At 32.8% G+C, this 23,191-nt stretch overlaps 1 protein-coding gene across 1 annotated transcript in view; it reads right to left on the bottom strand.

Moving 5' to 3' along the window:
• Positions 1-218: 218 nt before the first annotated feature.
• Positions 219-23,191, bottom strand: part of Ipmk (inositol polyphosphate multikinase) — a 48,869-nt gene continuing 25,896 nt past the window's right edge. Inside the window, exons 4-6 of the mRNA XM_077798830.1 lie at positions 17,126-17,298; positions 5,112-5,193; positions 219-3,317 (exon numbers count right to left, since the gene is read on the bottom strand). Of these exons, the coding sequence (XP_077654956.1) occupies positions 2,695-3,317; positions 5,112-5,193; positions 17,126-17,298 (878 nt within the window). The 3' untranslated portion in view covers positions 219-2,694. The remainder of the gene's footprint in view (positions 3,318-5,111; positions 5,194-17,125; positions 17,299-23,191) is intronic.

Here is a 23,191-nt window from a genome sequence, read left to right on the forward strand (position 1 = left end):
CTTTCCAGACACATAGAACAAAGAATCATGAATACCAATTTGAAATACCACAAGCTCCATGTTAGAGCCATTTAATATACACATTTTCATAATTATTTCTTGAAAAACTATTTAGATAAAATATGTATCATTTATCGTGATTTTAATTTATTTGAATCTATGCAACTTCCATCCATATTAAAATATCAATTAATGTAAATACTTTATTATAAAACTATTTTACAATTTAAATTTCATTTGAGAAATGTATTCACATCCACAATTTCTTAAAAGTCCTTTATATGAGTGCATTTCATAAGAAATACACTAACATTATTATTTATGTTTCCTAGGGGAGAAAAAAATTAATAATCCTATTAATCCAAACCATATCATTAATTTGCTTATTTCTTGAACATTTACATGTTCAAACATGTTTGCTGAATAGTGATCATTCATCCCCACAGTGGCATACTTCCGCATAATCTTAAAACAGGACTAGATAATAGTCACATGTAGATTACAGAAACAGATACTTATTCTGTTACATACAAGCTTACTTATAAAGTAATAACATAAAATGGTCATTGGGTAACAGTGATAAAAAATGTAAACAAAAAGAATTAAATGTTAATCCCTTCCCTGAAAAACAAAGATAAAAGCACTTCTTGTTTTATTAAAACAAAACATGATCTATTTTATCAGAAAGGCAAGACATTGACTTTACAAAACTCTATTTCCAAATACAGATAAAGAAAATCTAGAACAGCTGATTCAGACTTTATTGAACTAAAATGTGCAAATAATCTGATAATACTTAAATTTATTAAATTTAATGTACATAGGCTGACACAATCCCATACAAAAATCCTCTGAAGATTCAACATAGTGTTCATTTATATGAGCTTAACACTATCTAAGTAACAACAACAACAAAAGTCGATATTGAAGAAAAAAAAGAGTAAAAATAAAAAAGTTTCTATTAATTAAGACTTGAATTTCATTTCCACAAAAATGTATGGCCAATACCCACTTGGGAATACAGAGAAACATTACATCCCAAGGAAAAATATTTTACACTAATTCTAAATAAAAATAACAAAATGCATATAAAGTTATGCCAGTTTAAAAGATTTGCTAAGTATAGTATTCATAGAAATTTATCTGGTGACTTTGTTTGGACTTAGATATTTGCAAAGTACCCTCAGTGAGAGTTGGGAAGCTAAGAAACAAAATTTCCTCCATACCACATAAAAATGGCACTTGGATTTAAAAGTTTAAATTGTGATTCTGAGGTAAAAAGAGGAGGAAAAGATCTTAAATCATAACTTCAAAATGTGTTCCAGGAATATGGTAAAACTGCTCAACTACTTAGATGTATTACTAGTGAATCAAAGTGCTTTGAAAGCATTAACATCAAATTATTTTCAAATTTAATTTTAAAGTCTTACAAGTTTTCAATGAAAAAATACCTAGTTATTTTTTAAAAGGTGGTGTGTGTGTAAAACAAAGGTAATATTTACAAATGTGATTTTGCCTCTGCCCCCAATAAAATTAGTTTCTCTTTAGATATGATCTAAAGCTGTTACGAATAATAGTGAAACAGAAGCACAGATTTAGATATGCTCCAAACCCTATACAATGTACTAATTTACACACAGTATTTTTAAAAACACTTACATGATCAGATGCTGTTTTTCACTGCTTAACCAAATTCTGAGAAACACTATATTTAGCAACAAACGTCTATACCACTGCTTAACTAAGTGGGACCACAAATACATGAATTTTAAAAGCAAAACACTCTAAAATATTGTTTAGAGGAAAAAAAAATTTCAATCATTCACCTTTTTGAAGCCTCTGTTTGAGAAAAAGTATTATATGTATACCTACATATCATGTAATGTCTTCTCACATTGTAGTAAATATAGATTCCATTTTTGCCACAAAAGAACTTGCAATAAAAGAATTTTAAAGAAAAAATTTTGTTTCTTGCAAATAATTTCTCTCTTCTGACCCTGGTAAAAATCATCAGAGCCTTTAATTTCAAGATATTTGTTGTTGTTGTTGTTGTCCATTTCCGTTGTGTATTTCACAAAGTATAATATTTTGTATTACATAGATAAATGAAAATTAAATGGAAAAACCTGCTTTTGGAATGCAACAATTCTAAATCATTTCACTAAGAAGCACCTTTTGATATGCTGGTCTGAACTTTTAATATAAAACCTAAATGGTACTTATTTCTGAAGTAGAATTTTCTCCAGTTTTAATAACTTTATACATAGCAATACTAAGGATATCAACCTGTGCTTTCTAGATTTTAAAGGTGTTCTAATTATGTCATAGGTTAGATATGGCTCATTTTCAAGTTTGGGTGGACAGATTTCATGATACATTGGCTACAGAAAGCTAAATAAACTCTTACTGAATAATGGTTTGCATTTTGCTTGAGCCAAATAGATGTTTAGGCCATGTACCACCACATTCCCTGCTTAACATTCCTGCTTCTTTATTCTTCATAGTTTTCTAATGAACAAATTAGTATTCCTGAGTAAGATTATAAAAAAGTTAACCTTTCTACCAAAAGTATAAAGACAAATAAAATGTTGACTCACAATACAAAGTTTTTACACAGCATTACAGGTGCAGAGATAATGACTGCTGCTCTTTATGATGATTTGTCCACCCCTTAAAAAGACTGCAGCAAAAGATTCAATTGTCTAAAATACTTCGAAGTACAGTAATTAAATGCTTTAGACCATAAACATATCCCTCATCTATTGTGTTGCTAGGAAACACATGAGCAAAATCTATCATTCGAACTTCTACTTCCGCAATCTCTTGGCAACCAGTGGGAAGATGGTAGAAAACTTTTTCCAGTTGGGAAAGTACATTTCCATTTAAATGTTCCTGTGACATGCTTTTCCACCCATTGTCTTGCTCCATATTTTCAACTTTCAATGCAGTCTGACTGTGATGTTTTTTTGAATACATTTTTCTGTGACGAGCATACATCTTGGATAAGCTTTTGCCTACTGAAGCCTCTATTTTTCCATTTGCTGTGGAACTTAACACATGAAAGTTATTGTTGTACTCCAGTAACTCTGTGTCTGACAATTGTCCTTTGGACAAAAACTTTTCTGCCAAAGTTCTGTCATTTGATTTTGTAGTGGTTGGCTGAGATGAACCTTCATAAACAAATAGTAATGAACTTGCATAAAAGCTAAGCTGCTTCTGGCTTTCAAACCACTGCAGAATTTTCTCAATCTTCTGTATACTGGCAGCAATAGCATCTTTTCTTAGACAGAACCCATTATGAAAAAACTTGGAGACTCCTATAAAACAATACATTAGGATTAGAATTAATGTATAAAATAGTTATCATTTGGAAAGTGGATTCATAGTAGATAAAATTCTTCGTATTTTCCCCACCATTCTTACAGTTACTTAGCTAAATTTGGAATTCTAGGAATTCCAGTTAGACATAGAAACCTTAGATCTCAATTTTTGGTGATGAACTCATATAAGAAAACATTTAAATGACACAAATGTAAAGTGAAATACTCCAGTCAAATAAAAGAAAAAAGAAAAATAAATTTATGACAGGTAGACTGGAAGTTTAGTTCTATGTTTTCTCTGAAGAAATGCCATTCCAAAATTTGCTACTGTGAGGAATTTTATGGAAAAAAATACCTGTTTGTTAGAATCACATTTAAGAGTTAATCTAAATCCTAGAGTCATATAACCATTTTTAATGATGTCAATGGCCTGTAACCAAATACCAAATCATAATTCTACCAATTTTTATTTTTCCTCAATACTGATTGGTCTTTTCACAAGAGTTAAAACTTGCTTTTGGGACTAGCACTTCTCCAGGATGACTGTTAAGCAAAACAGAAACTTTTAAATGTTTTAAATAACCTGTGTCATTAGGCATCTCTTAAAACTATGTCTTAAAATTTTGTCATACTTGGGAATTTATGGGTATGTACAATTTTATTTCTGCTTTTAAATAACTTGTTTCTTCACCTTGGAACAATAACTGTTAAGAAATATATTCAGATAGGACCAAACTGTATCCCAGAAAAATATTCTTTAAAAAGTCAATCTGAATATTATCTGGCTGTTGGTTAAGTATACCAAAGGAAACATTAACTGTCAGGCTCACACTGTGGATGTTTATTTTCTATACATAACATAAACATTTTCCACAAACTCGTGCTACACATAAACTGGTCCTTATCTTAGTAGAGCTAAGAATGAACGTTTCAGAGATATAGGATATCCTTGTTTTTGTGATATTTTGACCACAAATATTTTAGAAGTATATATTGACACTATTTAAAAGTTTCATAGCTCAACTACACACTGGAAGTTTCAAAAAAGCATTATACACGCATGTATCCTAAAAGTCTCTTACATAACAAGCAATTTTGATATATTATGTCTCATAGTCTTTACTTAAAAAATTATTTTAAAGATAACCTTTAGTTTCAGTATGAGCTAGATAGCTGATTCACAAATGTTCAATATTTTTTTTAAAAAGCATAGGGCTAGTTTAAATCTATATAGTGTCCCCTGCCTATGTGTGAAGGTTTAGTCTTACTGGGAGGTGGAAAAACCTTGAGGCGGGTCTAGTGGGAGGAAATGAGGTCACTGAGACTGTGCCCTTGAAGGGCATATTGAGATCCTGGCCCCTTGTTCCCCTCTTCATGCTTCCTGGATGCCAGAAGGAGAACAGTTTTCTTCCACAGCATGCTCCTGCCAAGATGTACTGTGTCACCCTAAGTCCAAAGCAATAGGTCAAATGATCATACACTGAAACTGTGAGCCAAAATACCCATTTTCTCCTTAAGTTGACTGTCCCAGGGATTTTTGTCACAGTAATGAAAAATTAACACACTTATTAGTAAGATATGAATGAAAATGTTAAAAAAATGCCATCTGTGGTCCCATGATTTGGATGCATTATGAACCAAGGGTTCTGATTAATCCAATTCTGTGAATCTGCTTCATTTAAAAAAATTATTATGAATTTGATTATTATTATGAAGGAAAACTAAAACTGAAATGACTTCAGAATTAGTATTAATGATACTATAAAAAAATTTTCTTTTTTAAATACTTACCATCCTTTATAGTTTCTTTTGTTAAGCTTCTTCCATAGTGCTGATTTTGTGTCTCATAGCTATCAGAGTGAACATGATAAACCTATCAAAAGGAGGAAAGAAAAACAGTGAACACTAAAAAAAGAATACTCTTTGACCACATGAGGTTAACCCAGCAATATGAGTTAAATGTGAGTTAAAAATGAAATCAACCTATATCATTCATTCTAATAGTTTGAAAAGAAAAAAATCATGTACTCATACCAACAGATGCTGAAAAGGTATTTAACAAATATAATATCCACTGTAGATAATCTTATCTATCTCAAGCTACCAAAAGTTAGCATCAGGTTTAAAGGAAAAATGAGGAAGTATTTCTTTTAAAATATAAAAAGCTTCCACAAAAAGTATTCTATCACAATATCTTTTGTCATTGTTATCATCTAATATTGTTCTGGAGTTAGTAGCAGATGCAAATAGATAAGACCAAAAAGTAGAGGTTTAATCATATAAAAAGGACAGTATAGAATTATTACTCTTCATAGGTAATTGCTGTAAACTAGAAATCGACTGAAAAATGAATATAAATAATAAAAATCTGAAATGGTGATTAAGTACAAATTAGTAAACAGAAAACAATCTTTTATAATCATAAAACCAGTCAGAAAATGGAAAAAAGATCCCATTTACAAATGAAATCAAAAGATTAAGACATATAAACTGAGTAAGTATAAAATCTATATGAAGACATCTTTAGAACATTCCTAAAACAAACACCCATGAATGTTCTCCAAAAAGACAATTCCACTTCATAAAAGATATAAATTCTATTCAGATAATTTACAACTAACCACGTAAGTTAATTCTAAAGTTCACATTGAACAGGTGTGGCATACCCCCATAGTCCCAACAAAGAGACTGAAGCAGTAGAATAGCTTGAGTTTAGGAATTTTAGGTGCTAGTTTGGACAATATGAGGCCCCAACTCAAAAAAAGGATTGCACTTTCTTCCAAAAAACATTTCACTTAGGAAAAAAAAAAAAAAAAAAGGAGAGCCAGGAAAAAACAATAGGACTAACCTTCCCTCCTACCAGATATTAAAAATATTTTAGAATCAAACACATAAGAGAATTTAGTTATGTGATAATAGGATTTTAAACCAGTGAGAAAGGATGGATTATTTATCAAACAATGATACCTTATGCTGTACACCAAAGTAAATTCCAAATATATCGAAGACCAAAATGCACAAAATGAAATGATAAAAGTCCTCTTCTAAAAAAACAAACAAACATGGAAGAAAGAATCCTTGAATAACATAATTAGAGAAGGCTTTTGCAACCAAAACTAAGAAATCAAAATACAAATTGAAAAACTAGCTGAGATTTATTATATGATGAATATAAGAAATGTTTACACTTAAGGAAAAACAAAGGATTTGAAGAGTTCACAGAAATCAAACAGCTCTCAAACTTACCAGGAATATAGCCATTCCCTCTAAATGTGGCAACTGAAAAAGTCTCTTCTGGACATTGCCAAATGTCTCCCAGGGCAGCAAAATTGTCCCGGTTGAAAGACATGCTCCATGTCAGACAAATTGCCAATACCAGTCAAAATTATAAATGTATATGAGCCCAGCAATTTCCCTCTAAGGATTTATCCCAAGGATATGCTAGCACACTGATAAAATGAGGTAGTCTATGGTCATTCACTGTAACATTACTTATAACAGCAAAAGACTAGAACTAGAAATCCATCAAAGGGAACTTATTAAATTGTGGTATAACAATACTGTGCCACAATAGAAAGATCTCTGGTATATGTTAAGTGGGGGGAAAAGAGCAAAACACAAAATAGTATTCAAAGTAGGTTTTGTGATAATAGAACACACAGATGTCATATTTGTATAAGTTTAAAGTATCTCCACAAGGATACACTGCAGATAAAAAAAACTATAAGATATCCTGTGTGGAGGTGAACTACTCACTATATGTTTCTATAGTTTTTGGAATCTAAACCATAAAAGTATGCATCTTCTCAAAAATTATTTTTAAGAAGCATTAAGAATATATTTAGGGACTGGATTGTGGCTCAGTTGTAGAATGCTCGCCTAGCGTGTGCAAGGCCCTGGGTTGGATCCTCCGCACCACATAAAAACTAAATAAATGAAAACAAAGTTATTGTGTACAATTAAAAGAAATAAATATTTTAAACAAACAAAAAATAATATATTTGGAAATTGATACATTTTAACTTCCAGTCTGATATGGCTAATTACCATTTAAAATGTTTCACCACATTGAAAAAATTCAGACCACATTCTTTCTCACATATAGGCCTATTTAAGGCAGTAAGTGCTAGAGCTGGAACCCAGGTCCTCAAGCATGCCAGGCAAGAGCTAGAACACTGAGCTACACCCCCAGCCAAAGAAAGACAATTTCTTTTGAACAAAATGGTACTATAAATGGCAAAAAAGCACCAAAGATTACATTCGATTACAGGACAAATTATTTTTTAAAAGAACTGTGAAACACAACTAAAACTTTTTTTTAAAAAATCATAATATATATAAAAAAAACATCTATTTTACATGTTTCAAAAGGGTTTAGGGTTAGGGACATAGCTCAGTGGTAGAGCACATGTTTAACATGAGTGAGACCCTGAGTTCAATCACTAGGACCAATGAATAAACAAATAACCTTAAGATTCTAAGGCTGGGTGTGGTGACGCTTGCCTGTGATGCCAGCTACTCTGAAGGCAACATAAAAAGATGGCAAGTTCGTGGCAAGCCTGGGCAACTGACTGAGACCCTATCTCAAAAATAAAATTTAGAACAGGGTTGGGGACATAGCTCAGTCTTACCTAGCATGTGTGAGGCCCTGGGTTCAATCTCTAGCAACGTGTACATACACACACATACACACACACACACACACACACACACACACGTGCAAGATTCTAAAAGCACAGTTGTCACTATTCTATTATTCAGGAGCATATTTTCTGAGCCAAATTAAACCTCACATATGAATACCTAAATTTCACCTATAGACTAAAAGCTAAATAGTTTCAATGGAACTCCTATATTGACTTTCTCTGTTCCTATGTTTATTTCTACTTCACTAAAACTGGAATGGAAAGAGATCTGAGAGTTTCTCCAATCTCTACTTACTGCCAACTTTTGGCCAGTAGCAAAGATATTTGTAAATCAAAAGATACTCCCACTGGGTGCTATGCAGCTGCCTGCAATCCCAAGGGCTCCAGATGCTGAGGCAGGAGGATCACAAATTCAAAGCCAGCCTCAACCTCAGCAACTTAAAAGTTATACTCCAACCCTGAAAACACATGTGTAGCAACAAACAAAGGAATTTTTAAAAACGTCTAAGGAGATAGGATAAGGAGAATAGAATGCTGAGCAAGCTACTGCTCTTCTTGGTTGGTATTTCACCATATAATCTGCCCTTTCTACATGAATTGATGTCAGGTGCAAAAAATTCAAACATCTAAATACATTTCACATTAAATCTATTGATGGAAAAGAGAAATTTAAATCCCATGTTATAGAAAAACAGAAATATATAAAAAATCTGATTTTTAGACAGTGTGGTCAATAAAGATCAAGCTTGCTTTTGCTCAGCATTCTATTCGCCTTAGCATATCGCCTTAGACATTTTTTAAAAATTCCTTTGTTTGTTGCTACACGTGTGTGTTTTTAGGGTGCGAGTATAACTTTCAAGTTGCTGAGACTGAGGCTGGCTTTTTTCTCCAAGTAATTAGGAATCAGTAATTAGGTAAGGTAACCTCTCCAAAGGGCAAGTATTTCTTTATCAAAAATTTAAGTTTAAGCCAGGCACGATGGTTTATGCCTATAATTCAAGTGGCTTGGGAGGCTGAGGCAGGAAGATCTCAAATTCAAGGCCAGCTTCACCAAGCTGCTGAGGCCCTAAGTAACTCAGTGAGACCCTGTCTTGATATAAAATATTTTTAAAAAGGGCTGAGGATGTTGCTCAGTGGTTAAGCGCCCCAGGGTTCAATCCCTAGTACCAAAGGGGGAAAAAAAAAACAATTAAGTTGCTGCCAAAAATATACTGGAACACTGGACTGGGGTTACAGCTCACTGGTACGACATTTGCCTCATATATATGAGGTAATGGGTTCAATCCTCAGCACCACATAAAAATAAATAAAATAAAAGGTATTGTGTCTCTTTTAGATTTATGTTTAAAAAATATAGATTTTTAAAAAATACTGGAACCACTAAAAACAAAATCATCTACAATCTTAAAATATATGTATTTAAAATGTTTCAGGTAAATTTTGCAAAATATATGCATTTAAAAATTTTTCAGGTGAATTTTACAAATTATATTTTAATTAATTTTGGTGTATAAATGTAATAAATCACTACAGTCACACACCGCATGTTTTCAGACAATACAGAAAATTAAATAACCATGTGTACAACTGTTAGCCCATATGGACACTATCACTATTTAAAAATACTACATTCCAAAGCAAGTCACTTCTCTTAAGTCAGTTATTATCTTTCAGTTTTCTAAATTGGTTCTTTAAGTCTGATACTTTCAAAATAATATACATCCCACCTACCCATATATGATATACTCCAGTCACCTTACATAAACTCTTAATTGTTTCACAAATACGTTCTGCTCTTTCTTGGTTTTCCAACTACTATTACCTTGTTGCCAGTTTAAAAAAACTCCACCTTTTCCAAAATCACTCTATTCCCCATTTTTTTGACTCCTTTGCTTTACAGGCCCTATTTTGTTTCAACCTCATTTATTTTTTAGGTACTAGGGATTGAATCCAGAGGCACTTCAACACTGAGCTACATCCTCAGCCCTTTTTTTTTTTTTTTAATATTCTTCATCGTAGATGGACACAATATCTTTGTTTATTTATTTTTATGTGGTGCTGAGGATAGAACCCAGTACCTCATACATTCGAGACAAGTGCTCTACCACTGAGCTACAACCCCAGCCCCTCAGCCCTTTTGATTTTTCATTTTGAGACAAGGTCTCACGAAGTTGCTGAGGCTGCTCTCCAACTTGCAATTCTTCTGCCTCAGCCTCCTGAATTGCTGCTGGAATTACAGGTGTATGCCACCATGCCCAGCTCTACTCTTTTATAACACATATGTCAATAAACTTTTGTTAAGTCAATGATTAGTCTTATTAGTCTATATGATCTTGAAATCAAGGAAACAGAATAATTGCTTAAAGACATTTAAAAATAAAAAATTCCTAAATTTTCACAAAAAATAAGAAAATTATTCTACCTACCAAACCTCTTCATTATAACAGGAAACATAACAAAAATTTTTTTAAAAACCAATATACTGGGTAAACTTAACGGTCTATTTGATAATACCAAGAATTTATTTAAAGGCATGACAATCCTGGAGGGTAATTTTTAAAATTGGGAACATTAATTTCAAAATTATCCCAGTCTGTCATCATTATCAGTCTAAAAACCACTGTAACTTTTAAAAGTTCAATGAACTTACCACCCACTAAAGAAATTATTTTTTAAAAGTTAAAGTGTTTAAATCTGTCAATTAGATTTTGATGACTATGGGATAAGCAATGGTTTCTTACACATGATACCAAAAGCACAAGGTTTTTTTTAAAAAAGGAAAAATAGATAAATAAATAGAATGGACTTCACAACTAAATACTTTTGTGCTTCAATGGACACCATCAAGTAAGTGAAAAGATACCCACAGAACGGGAAAAAATAGTTATGAAATCAAGTGTTGATTAGATCATAAGGGATCTGTATACAACTCAGTAACAAAAATCAAGCCAATTGGAAGTGGACAAAGAATCTGAACAAACATTTCTTTGTAGATAGATGGATAAAAGTCAATAAGTTAAAGAAAAGATGCTCAACTACATTAACTATTAGGGAAAAGCAAATCAAAACCATAAGACACTACGAGACATTTACCAGGTGGATCCCCTCCTCCCCAAAAAAAAGAATAAAAAAAGTAACATGGGTCAAGGATATGAGAAAATAATACTTTTGGTAGGAATGTAAAATGGTACAACTACTTTAGCAGCTTCTTAAAAAGCTAAACATAAACTTAACCATAGTAGCTACAAATTTCACATTTTAAGAAATCTACCCAAAAGAAATAAAACTCGTAAATAGAAATATTTACAGAAATATTCATTAAAAAGGAAATAACCCAAAGTCCCCCAATAAACAAGTGGAAAAATAAAATGTGTATTATCCATATAGTAGAATGTTATTCAGCAATTAAAGTACTAATATATGCTACAACATGGATGAACCTTGAAAATATTAAAAGAAAATATTAATATATTAAAATATTAAAAGAAGACAGTCATAAGACCACATTATTTTAATTATATGAAATGTCCAGAAGAGGCAAATCTACAGAGGCAGAAAATAGATAAGTTGTCATATACCAATAGAGGGGTTGGAAAGATATGGGGAGTGATTGCTAATGAGTATAAAGTGTTTTTGAAGAGTGATTAAAAAAAGTAAATGTGGTGATGATTGTCCAACTACATAAATAGATGAAAATCAATTAAATGTATACACTTCTCCTTCAATATCCACAGAGGATTGGTTCCAGGACCCCTTGCAGATAACAAAATCCAAGGACACTTAAAGTTCCTTACACAAATGGCACAGAATTTGCATTTAAGCTACGAATACATCCATCTGTATCCTTTAAATCATCACTAGATAACTTATATTACCTAAAACAACATAAATGTTTTATATAGTAATGCTTACAGAATAAGAAAAAAGTCTGTACGGTAGTACAAATATGATTTAAAAAAAAAAAAAATTTGATCTACAGTTGACTGAACTCATGAGTGCAGAACTCCCAGATACCAGAGGACAGCTTTGTTTATTTATTTTTACTTTTGTGGTGCTGGGAATCCAATCAGGGCCTTGTCCATTCTAGACAAATGTTCTATCAATGAGCTATACCCCCAACTGGACTTTAGCTGAATGAATTCAAAGATATATAAGTTAAGTCTCAATAAAGCTACTTTTAAAGAAATACAAACAGGGGGCTGAGAATGAAGCTCAGCAGACTCAAGGACCTGGGTTCAATCCCCAGCACCACAAACTAAATTTTTAAAAAAATATAAGGAAATGCAAACAAACCTTTATTTATCTAGGGAAGCAATACATCCTAGCAAAGCTAAATTACGCAATGCTTACTTATTTATCCTGTAAGTGTACACTAAAGGTAATGGAAACCCAATAAAGAGTTTTTAAACAAGAGAATGTTGTGATTAGACATATATTTTACAATGTTTAGAGAGCAAATTAGAAAAGAGCAAAACTGAATTTGAGAGACCAAAGTTCAGAGAGGGACAACAGTGAAAATGAGATTCAAGAGATGTTTGGGAATCAAGAGATGGCTCTGAGGGATGACAGTGACTACCAGGTTTCTACTTTGTAAGGCTGAATGTATGGCAGGCCATTCACTAAATAGGGAATAAGAGAGATTTGGTGTTACTGTTATGATCATTTGAGAGAGAGATAAATGTGTCAGATTGGGTTTGAGACGTTTAAGTAAATGTCTGGTAGGCTGTTACACACACAAATTAGAAGATATAAGACAAAGTGGAGGTTGAAGATATGCACATTTGGGAGTTATATGTGAAACCAAAAAGTAACCAAAAAGAACAGAAAGCACTGTACAAAAAAAGAGACGGAGTATTAAAATGGAAACAAGAAATTACCACAACTTTTAAAGAATACACAGAAAGAAATGAGCTGGTAAAGGAGATTGCAAAGTGGTCTTAGACTGGAGGTGGGGTGTCACCAAAAAAAAAGAAAAATGTCTCAAGGAGAACTTGGCCAATATTGAAGGCTGCTTTTCAAAGTAAAGTAAAATGAATAATGAAAAATGCTACTTAAATTTAGTGACATGAGGGTGTTATTAGGGACTTTAGTGAAGAGCAATCTGGTAACATGATGGGCAGAAGCCAGATTATAATGAGCTAGATTCTGAGTGGGAAGTAAAGAAATGGAAGTAACTAGTTTGGTTCTGAAAAGGAGACAAGTTAAATCTACAACAGGAGTGATTTTGATGTTCTGTTTTTTAAAGAATTGAGTGATCTGAACATATTTAAACCAAAACCAGACAGTGGATAGGCACAAGTTGAAGATATAAGAAGACAAGAGAAGATCAATAGTTTAATATCCTTTTTACTGTTTTTATTAGCATGTTATAGTTATGCATAACAGTGGGGGTTAACTAACATATTCTCACGTGTATGTAACATAATTTGTTCTTTTTCATTCCCTAGTATTTCCCTTTTTCTTCTCCTCCTCTCTCCCCCAATCCCCTTCCCTTTACTTGATTGGTCTTCCCTCTACTTATTAACTTTTTAAAAACTTGGTATATCATAATTACACATAAAAGCAGAATTCAATGTAATATATGCACACATTTACACAGGATAATTCAGTCAATTTCATTCTGCTGTTCCTACACTCTCCTTCTCCCTGCAACCTCTTCTACTCTACGGTTCTCACTTCTGTTTTCATGAGATCCCCTTTTTAAATTCCTTATTTCTCTCTAGCTTCCACACAAGATTTGACCCACAACTTTCTATGTCTGGCTTATGTCATTTGGCATGATGTCCAGTTTCATACATTTGCCAGCAAATGACATAATTTTATTCTTCTTCATGGTGGAGTAGAACTCCAATTTTTATATATATATATATATATACACACACACACACACACACACATTATTCATCTGGCAATTGTGAATTGAATTGTGCTGCTATAAACACTGGAATATAAACAGTAATACAGTATGCTGATTTCAGCTCTGGGATAGATTCCAAAAAGTAGAATAACTGGGTATATGGTAGTTCCATTCCAGTCTTTTGAAAAACACCCATACTGATTTCCATACTGGTGATACTAATCTGCAGTCACACAATGTTTAAGTGTTCCTTTTCCCCCATATCCTCACCAGCATTTATTTATATCCTTGATGTTTATCATTCTAAATGGCAAGATGAAATCTCAGTGTAGTTTTGATTTGCATTTTCCTGATTGTTGAGGATTTGGAACATTTTTTTCAAGTATTTCTTATTCATTTTTATTTCTTCTTTTGAGAAATGTCTGTTTACATTTGCCTATTTATTGACTGAGACTTTTAAGTTCTTTAAATATTGAAAAAGTAGCTGGCAAAGATTTTCTCCCATGTGAAAAGGAAGAATCTCTTTTCACTTTTTTTTTTTTTTTTTTTGGTATTGGGGATTGAACCCAGGGGCACTTTACCCCACTGAGCTATATACAACCTGAGTCCTTTTTATTTTTTAAGACAGGGTCCCACCAAGTTGTTGAGGTTGGCCTCCAACTTGTGATCCTCTTGCCTCAGCCTCTCAAGTCATTGGGATCATAGGCATTTTTTGCTATGCCCAGCTCTCTTTATACTTATTTCCTTTGCTATTCAGAAGCTTTTTAATTTGATCCACTCCACTTATGATTCTTGGTTTTATTACTCGAGCTTTAGAACTTTTACTAAGGAAGTCACTGCCTAAGCCTATATGTTGGAGTGTTGACCCAATGTTTTCTTCTATCAGTTGCAAAGCTTCTGTTGTAGTTCTAAGGGCTTTGATCCATTCTGAGTTGACTTTTGTGCAAGGAGATAGATAGGGGTCACCTTTCATTCTTCTGTATATGGATATCCAGTTTTCTCAGCACCATTTGTTTAAAAAGGCTGTCTCTTTCCTCCAACATTGTTTTTTAGCTCCTTTGTCAAGGATGAGATGACTGTACTTGTGTGGGTTTGCTTGTGTCTTCTATTCTATTCCACTGATCTTCATATCTCTTTTAATGAAAACACCATGCTGTTTTTGTTATAACTCTATAGTATAATTTGAGGTCAGATATTGTGATACCTGCAAGCTTATTCATAGTGCCAGAATTGTTATGGTTATACTGGGTCTTTTATTAGTCCATATACATTTTAGGACTGTTTTCATTCTTGTCTATAAACAACTAAATAAATAAATAAAATTTATAAAAAATAGATATAAATATTATTAAAATATTAGCAATTAGTATTTTAAAACACATAAAGAAGATTGCATTTCATGATCAAGTTGGTCATTCCCAGGATATAAGATTGATTCAACATACACAAATCAATAAATGTAACTCATCACATAAGTAGAATTAAAGACAAAAATCACACGATCATCTTAATAGATTGTGAAGTCAAATTATCTCTACTTGCAAACTCTAGCACTCATTCATGTTAAAAACGCTGAGGAAACTACAGACAGAAATATAAGGCTCTTGAGATAGTGGGAGAGAGTGAAACCTAGAGGATATAATAAAGAAGGGATGCCTTTAGACAAAAGGATTAAAAATTTTCCAATTCAACAGGAAGGAACACAAGGAAAACGGCAATTGTAGGTAAAGTATAAATATTTGTTAGCAGGAAATTAAGGTAAATCCTATCTGATGGTTTTTATTTTTTCTAAAGTGAAAGACAAGAAATTTGAAAAGAGTGGAGGTTTAAATAGCTGTCCAGTCAGATTGCTATGGGATATCTATTTCTTGTTTTAATATTATTCCATTACTTTTCTGTATACCCACAATTTATTGTTATCTAAAATGAAATAAATGTTTGGGTGATTTTTCTTGTTTTGTTTATAATCATATCAAATTCGATTGTGCAGTTATTACTACCACACTAACAATTACCTATAATGTTTCTTATTAGCTCTCCTGTTTAAAATGCAAAAGACTCACATATTATCTTACATGATGATTTCATTATGTTTATATAAGTAAGCAATCATTTGGCATTATCCACAAATTGTATCTCCACACACCTAGAAGACATACCATTTGTTTAGAGAATTTTATTCCATATTATTTCCCAACTGCGTGGTACTGTCTGCACAACAGCCTGAACAATTCTCTCTCATCCTCCTGCACTCTGTAATTCAACTCGTGACTTGGTTTTTCCCACCATCAGAAGTAGAATCTATTTCCCAATCCTATCAGCTGAACAACACTTGCAGTTCCTGCTGGTGTGTGCCTCTTGGAATGTAGTACTGTGACATGAAAAAGCTTAAGCTAGCCTTCTGACAGATGACATCACATATAAAAGCCAGTCAACAATCAGTGCCAACTTGTAGACCAAGAGCAAGGTCATTTTAAACCAGCAAGTCCCAGTTAAGTTATCTGACACCAGCAACCACATAAGGAGCTGTGGGTGAAACCAATGAAAGAACTGTCTCCCTAAGCACAACTTGAACTGCACATCCAAAGTTCGAAAGAGAAAAGAAGTTTTGGCATTCTAATATATATAGTAAGGAACCCATAGATAATAATAATATACTGTATATTTTTTTAAAACTAGAAAAAAGAATTGGGAATATTTTCACCACAAAGAAAAGGTAAATATTTGAGGTGATAGATATGTTTACCCTGATATAAATATTAAACATGTATCAAAACATTACATGGTATGCCAAATATGTAAAACTATTTTGTATCAGTTAAAAATCAAAAACTAAAAATGCCAGTCAACAGAATTGTTAGGAAATAAAACAACTATTTTAAACCACAAAGGTTGAAGCAACCTATATTTTAATTTATTTTCCATTTTAAAAATATAGTAAAATTACTGAATATATAAATAGCACAAGTGTCCAGGAAATCATACAAAACATCACATTTACTTTTAATGTTTATTTTGTAACTAAACTTAAAGCTTCTTTAAAACAAAATTACCAAAGTTATAATGCTGAGGTTCAGTTTTCTATTTATTTAATCACCTACTATGTACCAGGACCAGAGACAATAACCCTAAAAATCCCTACCTTCATTACCTAAGGTATATAATTCATACATTGGGGAGTTATAGATAATTTAATTTCAAAACATTATCTTCTGATATATTAGTATAATAATATTCATAGTTTTTCAAGGGAAAAACATAGAAATAAAAATGTATATAGTTATGCCAATAATAACTCTTACCCTCATGCCAAGCACCAAGAACCCAATCTCTTCCATTAATGGGTACTTGCTGACCTGTTGCTGAATCTTCTCAGATGAGGCAAAAGGATCATAGCTTTTTCGCCCGATCTTTACATCCATTATACAGGGCTTATTAAATTTATGGGTCACATCTTCCAGTTTTAGGTATAAATCTGTTATTAAATAAAAACTTTAATTAGAAATAGACAAATTAGCTCAAGTAACTGTCAAGAGAAAAACAAAATGAGAAGTTTAGGGGCTGGAGTTGTGGCTCAGCAGTGGAGTGCTCGCCTTGCACATGCGAGGTCCTGGGTTCGACCCTCAGCACCACATAAAAATAAAATAAAGTTATTAAATATATATATATATATACACACACACACACACACACACACACACACACACACAAAGATATAAGCTGAAATAAATTTAGAGTCCATAATTATTACTCTTCTACCTAAAAAAAAAAAAGAGTAACCAACAAATTTATAACAAGTATAAATTTCACTGACAAACTCTAGCAGGAGATGAATTTAATAAGTATTCAACTATAAGCAAAAGGTATAAAGTAGATAATAAGGTTTCCACTGGCATCAAAAAGGCAATAATGGGGACAGGGGTTGTGGTTCAGTGGTGTAGTGCATGTCTAGCATGGGTAATGCATTGGGTTCAATCCTCAGCACCACATAAAAATAAATAATGTTTAAAAAAAATCTTAAAAAAAGGGCAATATTATTATTTCAAGAGCTGTCCCAGAATACATTCATACCCCTTTTGAATACTATTTATGGTATCTATGTATTGTTAAGCAAAAAATCTTAGTACTTTAACAATATTTATTTTCCATTTAAAATTAGTAATTGGAGGCAGGCATGGTGGCGCATGCCTGTAATACAAATGATTCCAGAAGCCTAGATGGGAGGATGACAAATTCAAAGCCACCTCCTAGCAAGGCTCTAAGCAACTCAGCAAGGACCTGTCTCAAAAAATAAAAAACAGTGGGGATGTGGGTTAGTGGTTAAGTGTCCCTGGGTTCAATCCCTGGTACCCCCCACAAAAAAAAAAAAAAACATCCAAATGATGGTCATTGCAAATATACATTTCAGTCTACTAGTTTCAAAGAGAAAACAAATATCTTGCTTTTTAGAATGCAGCATTCCCCAAAAGTTGGTCTGTAAATCACTTTGGCATTCTGCTTGCATGTTCCCACAGAAAACTTAAATGGAGATTCAAGAATAAAATTATAAAAGCCCCAGTTATTATACACAGATGAGCTGCTTACAGTTGGAGTTTGAAAGGAAGGTCCAATGAGGAAAAAAGTATGCAAAGGAAATTTTTTCCCTTTTCCTAGGTAAAATGATATCATGATTCATTTTCATTTATGAATGTACTAACAAGCATTTCTCCTGAAAACTTTTCAAGATAAGGGAAGATTATATCCTGCTATCTATCAACATAAATAAGGTCATACAAAGAGCCGATTTTCTCAGAATTAAATAAACAGGTACTAGAGGTAAGAGAAGACTTACCCTCTGATGTCCTTTTCTTTGTTCCTGTCTCACCAGGACTAGCAAAGTTATTAAATTACAACAATACACACACACACACTATATACAACCTATATACATATACATATGTACATATATACACGCACATATATATATATATCCCCCTCCAGCAGAACCAAAACTGAGATAACTTAGTTAAGCCCTTCAGATTTAAAAGGCATACATCTGCCACGTGTGGTGGCACACACTTAATTCCAGAGACTCAGGAAACTGAGGCAGGAAGAACACGAGTTCAATGTCAGTCTCAGCATCACAGTGAGACCCTGTCTCAAAAAAAAAAAAAAAATCAATAAAAAGTTGGGGATGTTTAAATGGTAAAGTACCCCTGGGATCAATCCTCAGTAACACAGGTGGGGGAAAAAAAAGGGAGAAAGATCTTCTTCCTCAAGAGAAAAATGTTCTCCCTTAGACAAAGGAATACGGGAGGAAGGTTATGACTATACCCAAGTTAGGCCCAATATGACAAAAGAGCAAATGTAACCCATGAGAGCAGCACCAACTGTATAAGAAGGAGCCCTTCACACTTCTAAGACATCTTCAACAGGATAAGAAAAAACAAAAGGATTGGACACAAACATAACAAGTGTAGGCAGTAAACATGGGACAAGTGGGAATGTCTTGATAAAGGAGCTGGAACACAGTCAAGTTTCTATACTTTAAAAGACAACCAAGTGATGTAGGAGAAGATATGCAGTGTCCTTCGGTCTTCCCTACCATCTCCAATCAAGCAAAAGAGAGGAAACGGATCCATCTTCTCTCTTATATATATAGCTGTATAAGAACTTCAGTACCATGGCTTCGATTCCAAACATCAGAAAAGACTAAAGATTCTGTTATGGTAGATCCTTAACATTCAAATTATCATCATTGATTTGGAGATAAAAGAACCCAAAAATCTTACTAAGACAAGGCTGTCCATGGGAGTAGAAATGCAACAGGAAAACCCCACATCTATATCTCAGTATAAGGTTATTTTCCCCTTGTTGATTTGGTGATTAAAAACAAACTGTTTCTTTTTTTATTGGTCCTTTTTAGTTATAATATATAACAGTAGAATTCATCTTGATATAATTATATAAGCATGGAATATCTTATTCTAATTAGGACCCCATTCTTGTAGATGTACATGATGGTGAGACTCACTGTGGTACATTCCACTGTCTTTCCTTTTCCTATCCTCCCTCCCTTCCCCTCATTCCCCTTTGTCTTATCTACTGAACTTTTTTCTATTCCCACACCCCCCACACATTGTAGGTTAGCTTCTATATACCAGCTAAAACACTCAACCTTTGTTTTTGGGTTTTTTTTTTTTGGGGGGGGGGGGTTGGCTTATGTCACTTAGCACAATAGTCTCCGTATCCATCCACTTACTGGTAAATGTCACAAAGCCATTCTTCTTAATGGCTGAGTAATACTCCATTGTGTATATGTACCACATTTTCTTTATTCATTCATCTGTCATTTGTTTATGATAAAATAGAACTGATAGAAGCTGGGATAGAGACTTTGCAAGTCTGAATATAAAAATCCCTATTTTTTCTCTCTTTTTGGAAAGGAGGAAAGTATAAATGTAATCTACTTATAGTATAAATATAATACTTTGCTGAATTATGAGTGTTTACCCTTTCCAATCCTACTTCCCAGTGGGAGTTTGGACTTGGCCCTCCTTTCTCACTCTATGAGAGAGTCATTTCTTCTGTAAATAGAGATGAGTGTAACGGATTTTATTTGATTTTTATTTTCACTGGCTCAATTCACTTTAGTTTCAGGTTCTTGATGTAACTTTATGATTGAAATGATCAAATAATTGCTACATTAATTATTACTAGCTTTCAGAAATAAAACCTAAAGTTAAGGCCTACTGAGGGTTGGTTTGGTGTTTTGTTTTAGTTCTCTGAACTCAATTTTCTCTAAATAAAAATAAGAACTTGAGATTCTCATATCATTTTTTCTAAATTATTAAAAGTAAACACCAAAAAATGCTTTAAAGATACAAAGTTCTTAGGAAAGAAATGTTGTTATGAATTCCAAGTAAGCTTCTGAAGAAGGTAAGCAGGAAAAAAACTGGGACATGATCTGAACACTGAGATTGTTACTGTTTTTTTATAACCTGTCATCTGTATATAAATCTGAGTATTAATTCACTCTGAAAAATGCTACTAGTAAATTCTTTCCACAGAACACAGCTTAATTCAAAGTAGGTCAATCTGGAGATTCAGTTACTTATATGATCAAAGGCATTTTCTACAGACGGCTTCATAAGGTAATGCTACAGACTGGATAACAAAGGGCACTTTTTCAGCTAGGCCCCTCTGGGGGTAGAATGGAGCAGTACTTTTCCATTTGTAGGTCACTACCCATTATTTCAACTTAATAGATGAAAGAATGAGAAAATATGAGACTGTCTTATATAACCTAAGACTAAATATTGTTATGGGGTTGGTTTCAATCTTAGAAACACTTAGCTGTGATGTAAAAATATATTTATTACTTGTCACAGGCAAAGAATTTTTACAACACTCAATTTGACTAAATAGAATGTCACTGGGTATTACAGTGACGGCTCAAGAGCTAACCACAGACCCTCAGAAGTGATTTGTTTGCAGTCATTGTCACACTTTGGAATTCACTGAGGAAGGAGTGAATCTGACACAATCTTGGCCAGTCTTACCAATTTAGAACAGGGATTCAGAAAAAAACCTGTTGGTGACATCTCTGAGTCTACTTGAGGAGCTAGCACAAGATCGCCAAGGAGAGAAGAGGAAGGATTAAGAAAACTACAGAGAGAGATAGCCCTGGGCTTTTATACAATTTGATTTCTAATTCTGGCCCCATCTTGGGCTCAGATATGTAACTCTTGGCTTTCAAAAGCTACCCCTGTATCCTTATAAATAAAGTCTCCCTTTTTGTTTAATCAAGTTCATTTCTAGAACTTACATCTAAAGAATTTTAACCAAAATGATCAAGTTTAAAGCAATTACTTTGGAAGCACAGAAATAAGTTCAGATCTCAACTCTACCATGTATTAGTCTGTGACCTCAGTAGCACTTCTCTATACCTCAAATATATATAAAATGGAAATAATTTTAGAATCTACCAGAGATATCACAAAGATTAAATGAGATACTGTATGGCGCAGTGTCAATACTAGTTCCACAAATGAAGGTTACAACATTCCTTTACTTCAAAAGTAAAACTGCATATACTCTACATATAATTACCACACAAGGTACTGTTCTGGGATATACAGGTAAACAAAACAGGTAAAATCCTTGTCTTTACAGAGCTACTTTTTAAGAGTATAAACAGCATTTTATTTAGCATAATGCCTGGTGCATATCTGATACTAACTGAACACTTATTAATTTTACCTATAAGTATATATAAATATTAAACATGTATAGCATTGATAAATATTAAAATCTACCAACTAGATTAGACCAACAATGAGATTCAGGTCAAACTTCAATATTCAGTATAAACAAAAATATAAAATGATTCTATGAAGTATATGCATACCCTTCCATATAAGTTAACAACTACAAAATAAAAAGACAGTCACAACCCAATTAAGCATTTAATAATGGATATTTATCAACCCTGAGACTAATATCAAGTCTTAGCCTACAGTTAAATAGTAACAAAAACATCTATTACATATTGATTTTATCTCAAGTTAAAATATTTGCCATGATTACAAAACACAATCCTGTCAAAACAGGGCCTTATAATTGCTCAACTATTATAATATATTGGCTAAATCTACTCAGTTTTCCATCTTACTAGTTCAATACTTTCTTGCTCAAACATTGCCAGCTTGCTTTTTTTTTTTTTTGAAGTCTGAAGAGTTACAGATTAATTGAGATCATAGATGTTAAAGATTACTGCACTAAATATGGAACCTATTTTTGATGCTATATTAATGATAAAAACAATGATGGCAAAAAGAAGATATGTTCTAAACTGCATCAAAAAATCTGATGGACTAAAGATAGGATAAATATGCTGTATCTGGAATAGTTTAGGTTTACTATGACCAAGATCAAAAATGTAAATTAGACTATATGATGTTTTTAAATTCTTACAATATAATGGTATGATTAGCTTGTAAGAGGTTTGCAAGTAGAGACAAAATTTTGAATATTAAAAAATACAGCTGATTTTTACATATATATGTATGTATGTTGGTACAAATTATAAAGATAATGTAAGTAATTAGATTTAACTTTCAAACTGTGGAAACTCTCTACTCAGGACAATTTATTCTTAAAAAGCCAGTCCTCCAGAGGTCTTAGGCCTGGCGTTTGTTAACCCTAGATCTAAGAGAGACATTCTGTAAAGATTAGTGATGGTATCTATATAATAAATAAAAGGATATATATTCTTCATAAATATGTAAAGGTCATTTCATGAGGTCACAGTAACCAGAAATGTAGTTAAGGGGCTATAGTCAATCCAATATTTATACATTAATTCATTTGAAAAATATATCTAGAAC

This window comes from Urocitellus parryii, chromosome 5 (assembly GCF_045843805.1).
Source record: "Urocitellus parryii isolate mUroPar1 chromosome 5, mUroPar1.hap1, whole genome shotgun sequence".
Lineage (NCBI taxonomy): Eukaryota > Metazoa > Chordata > Mammalia > Rodentia > Sciuridae > Urocitellus > Urocitellus parryii.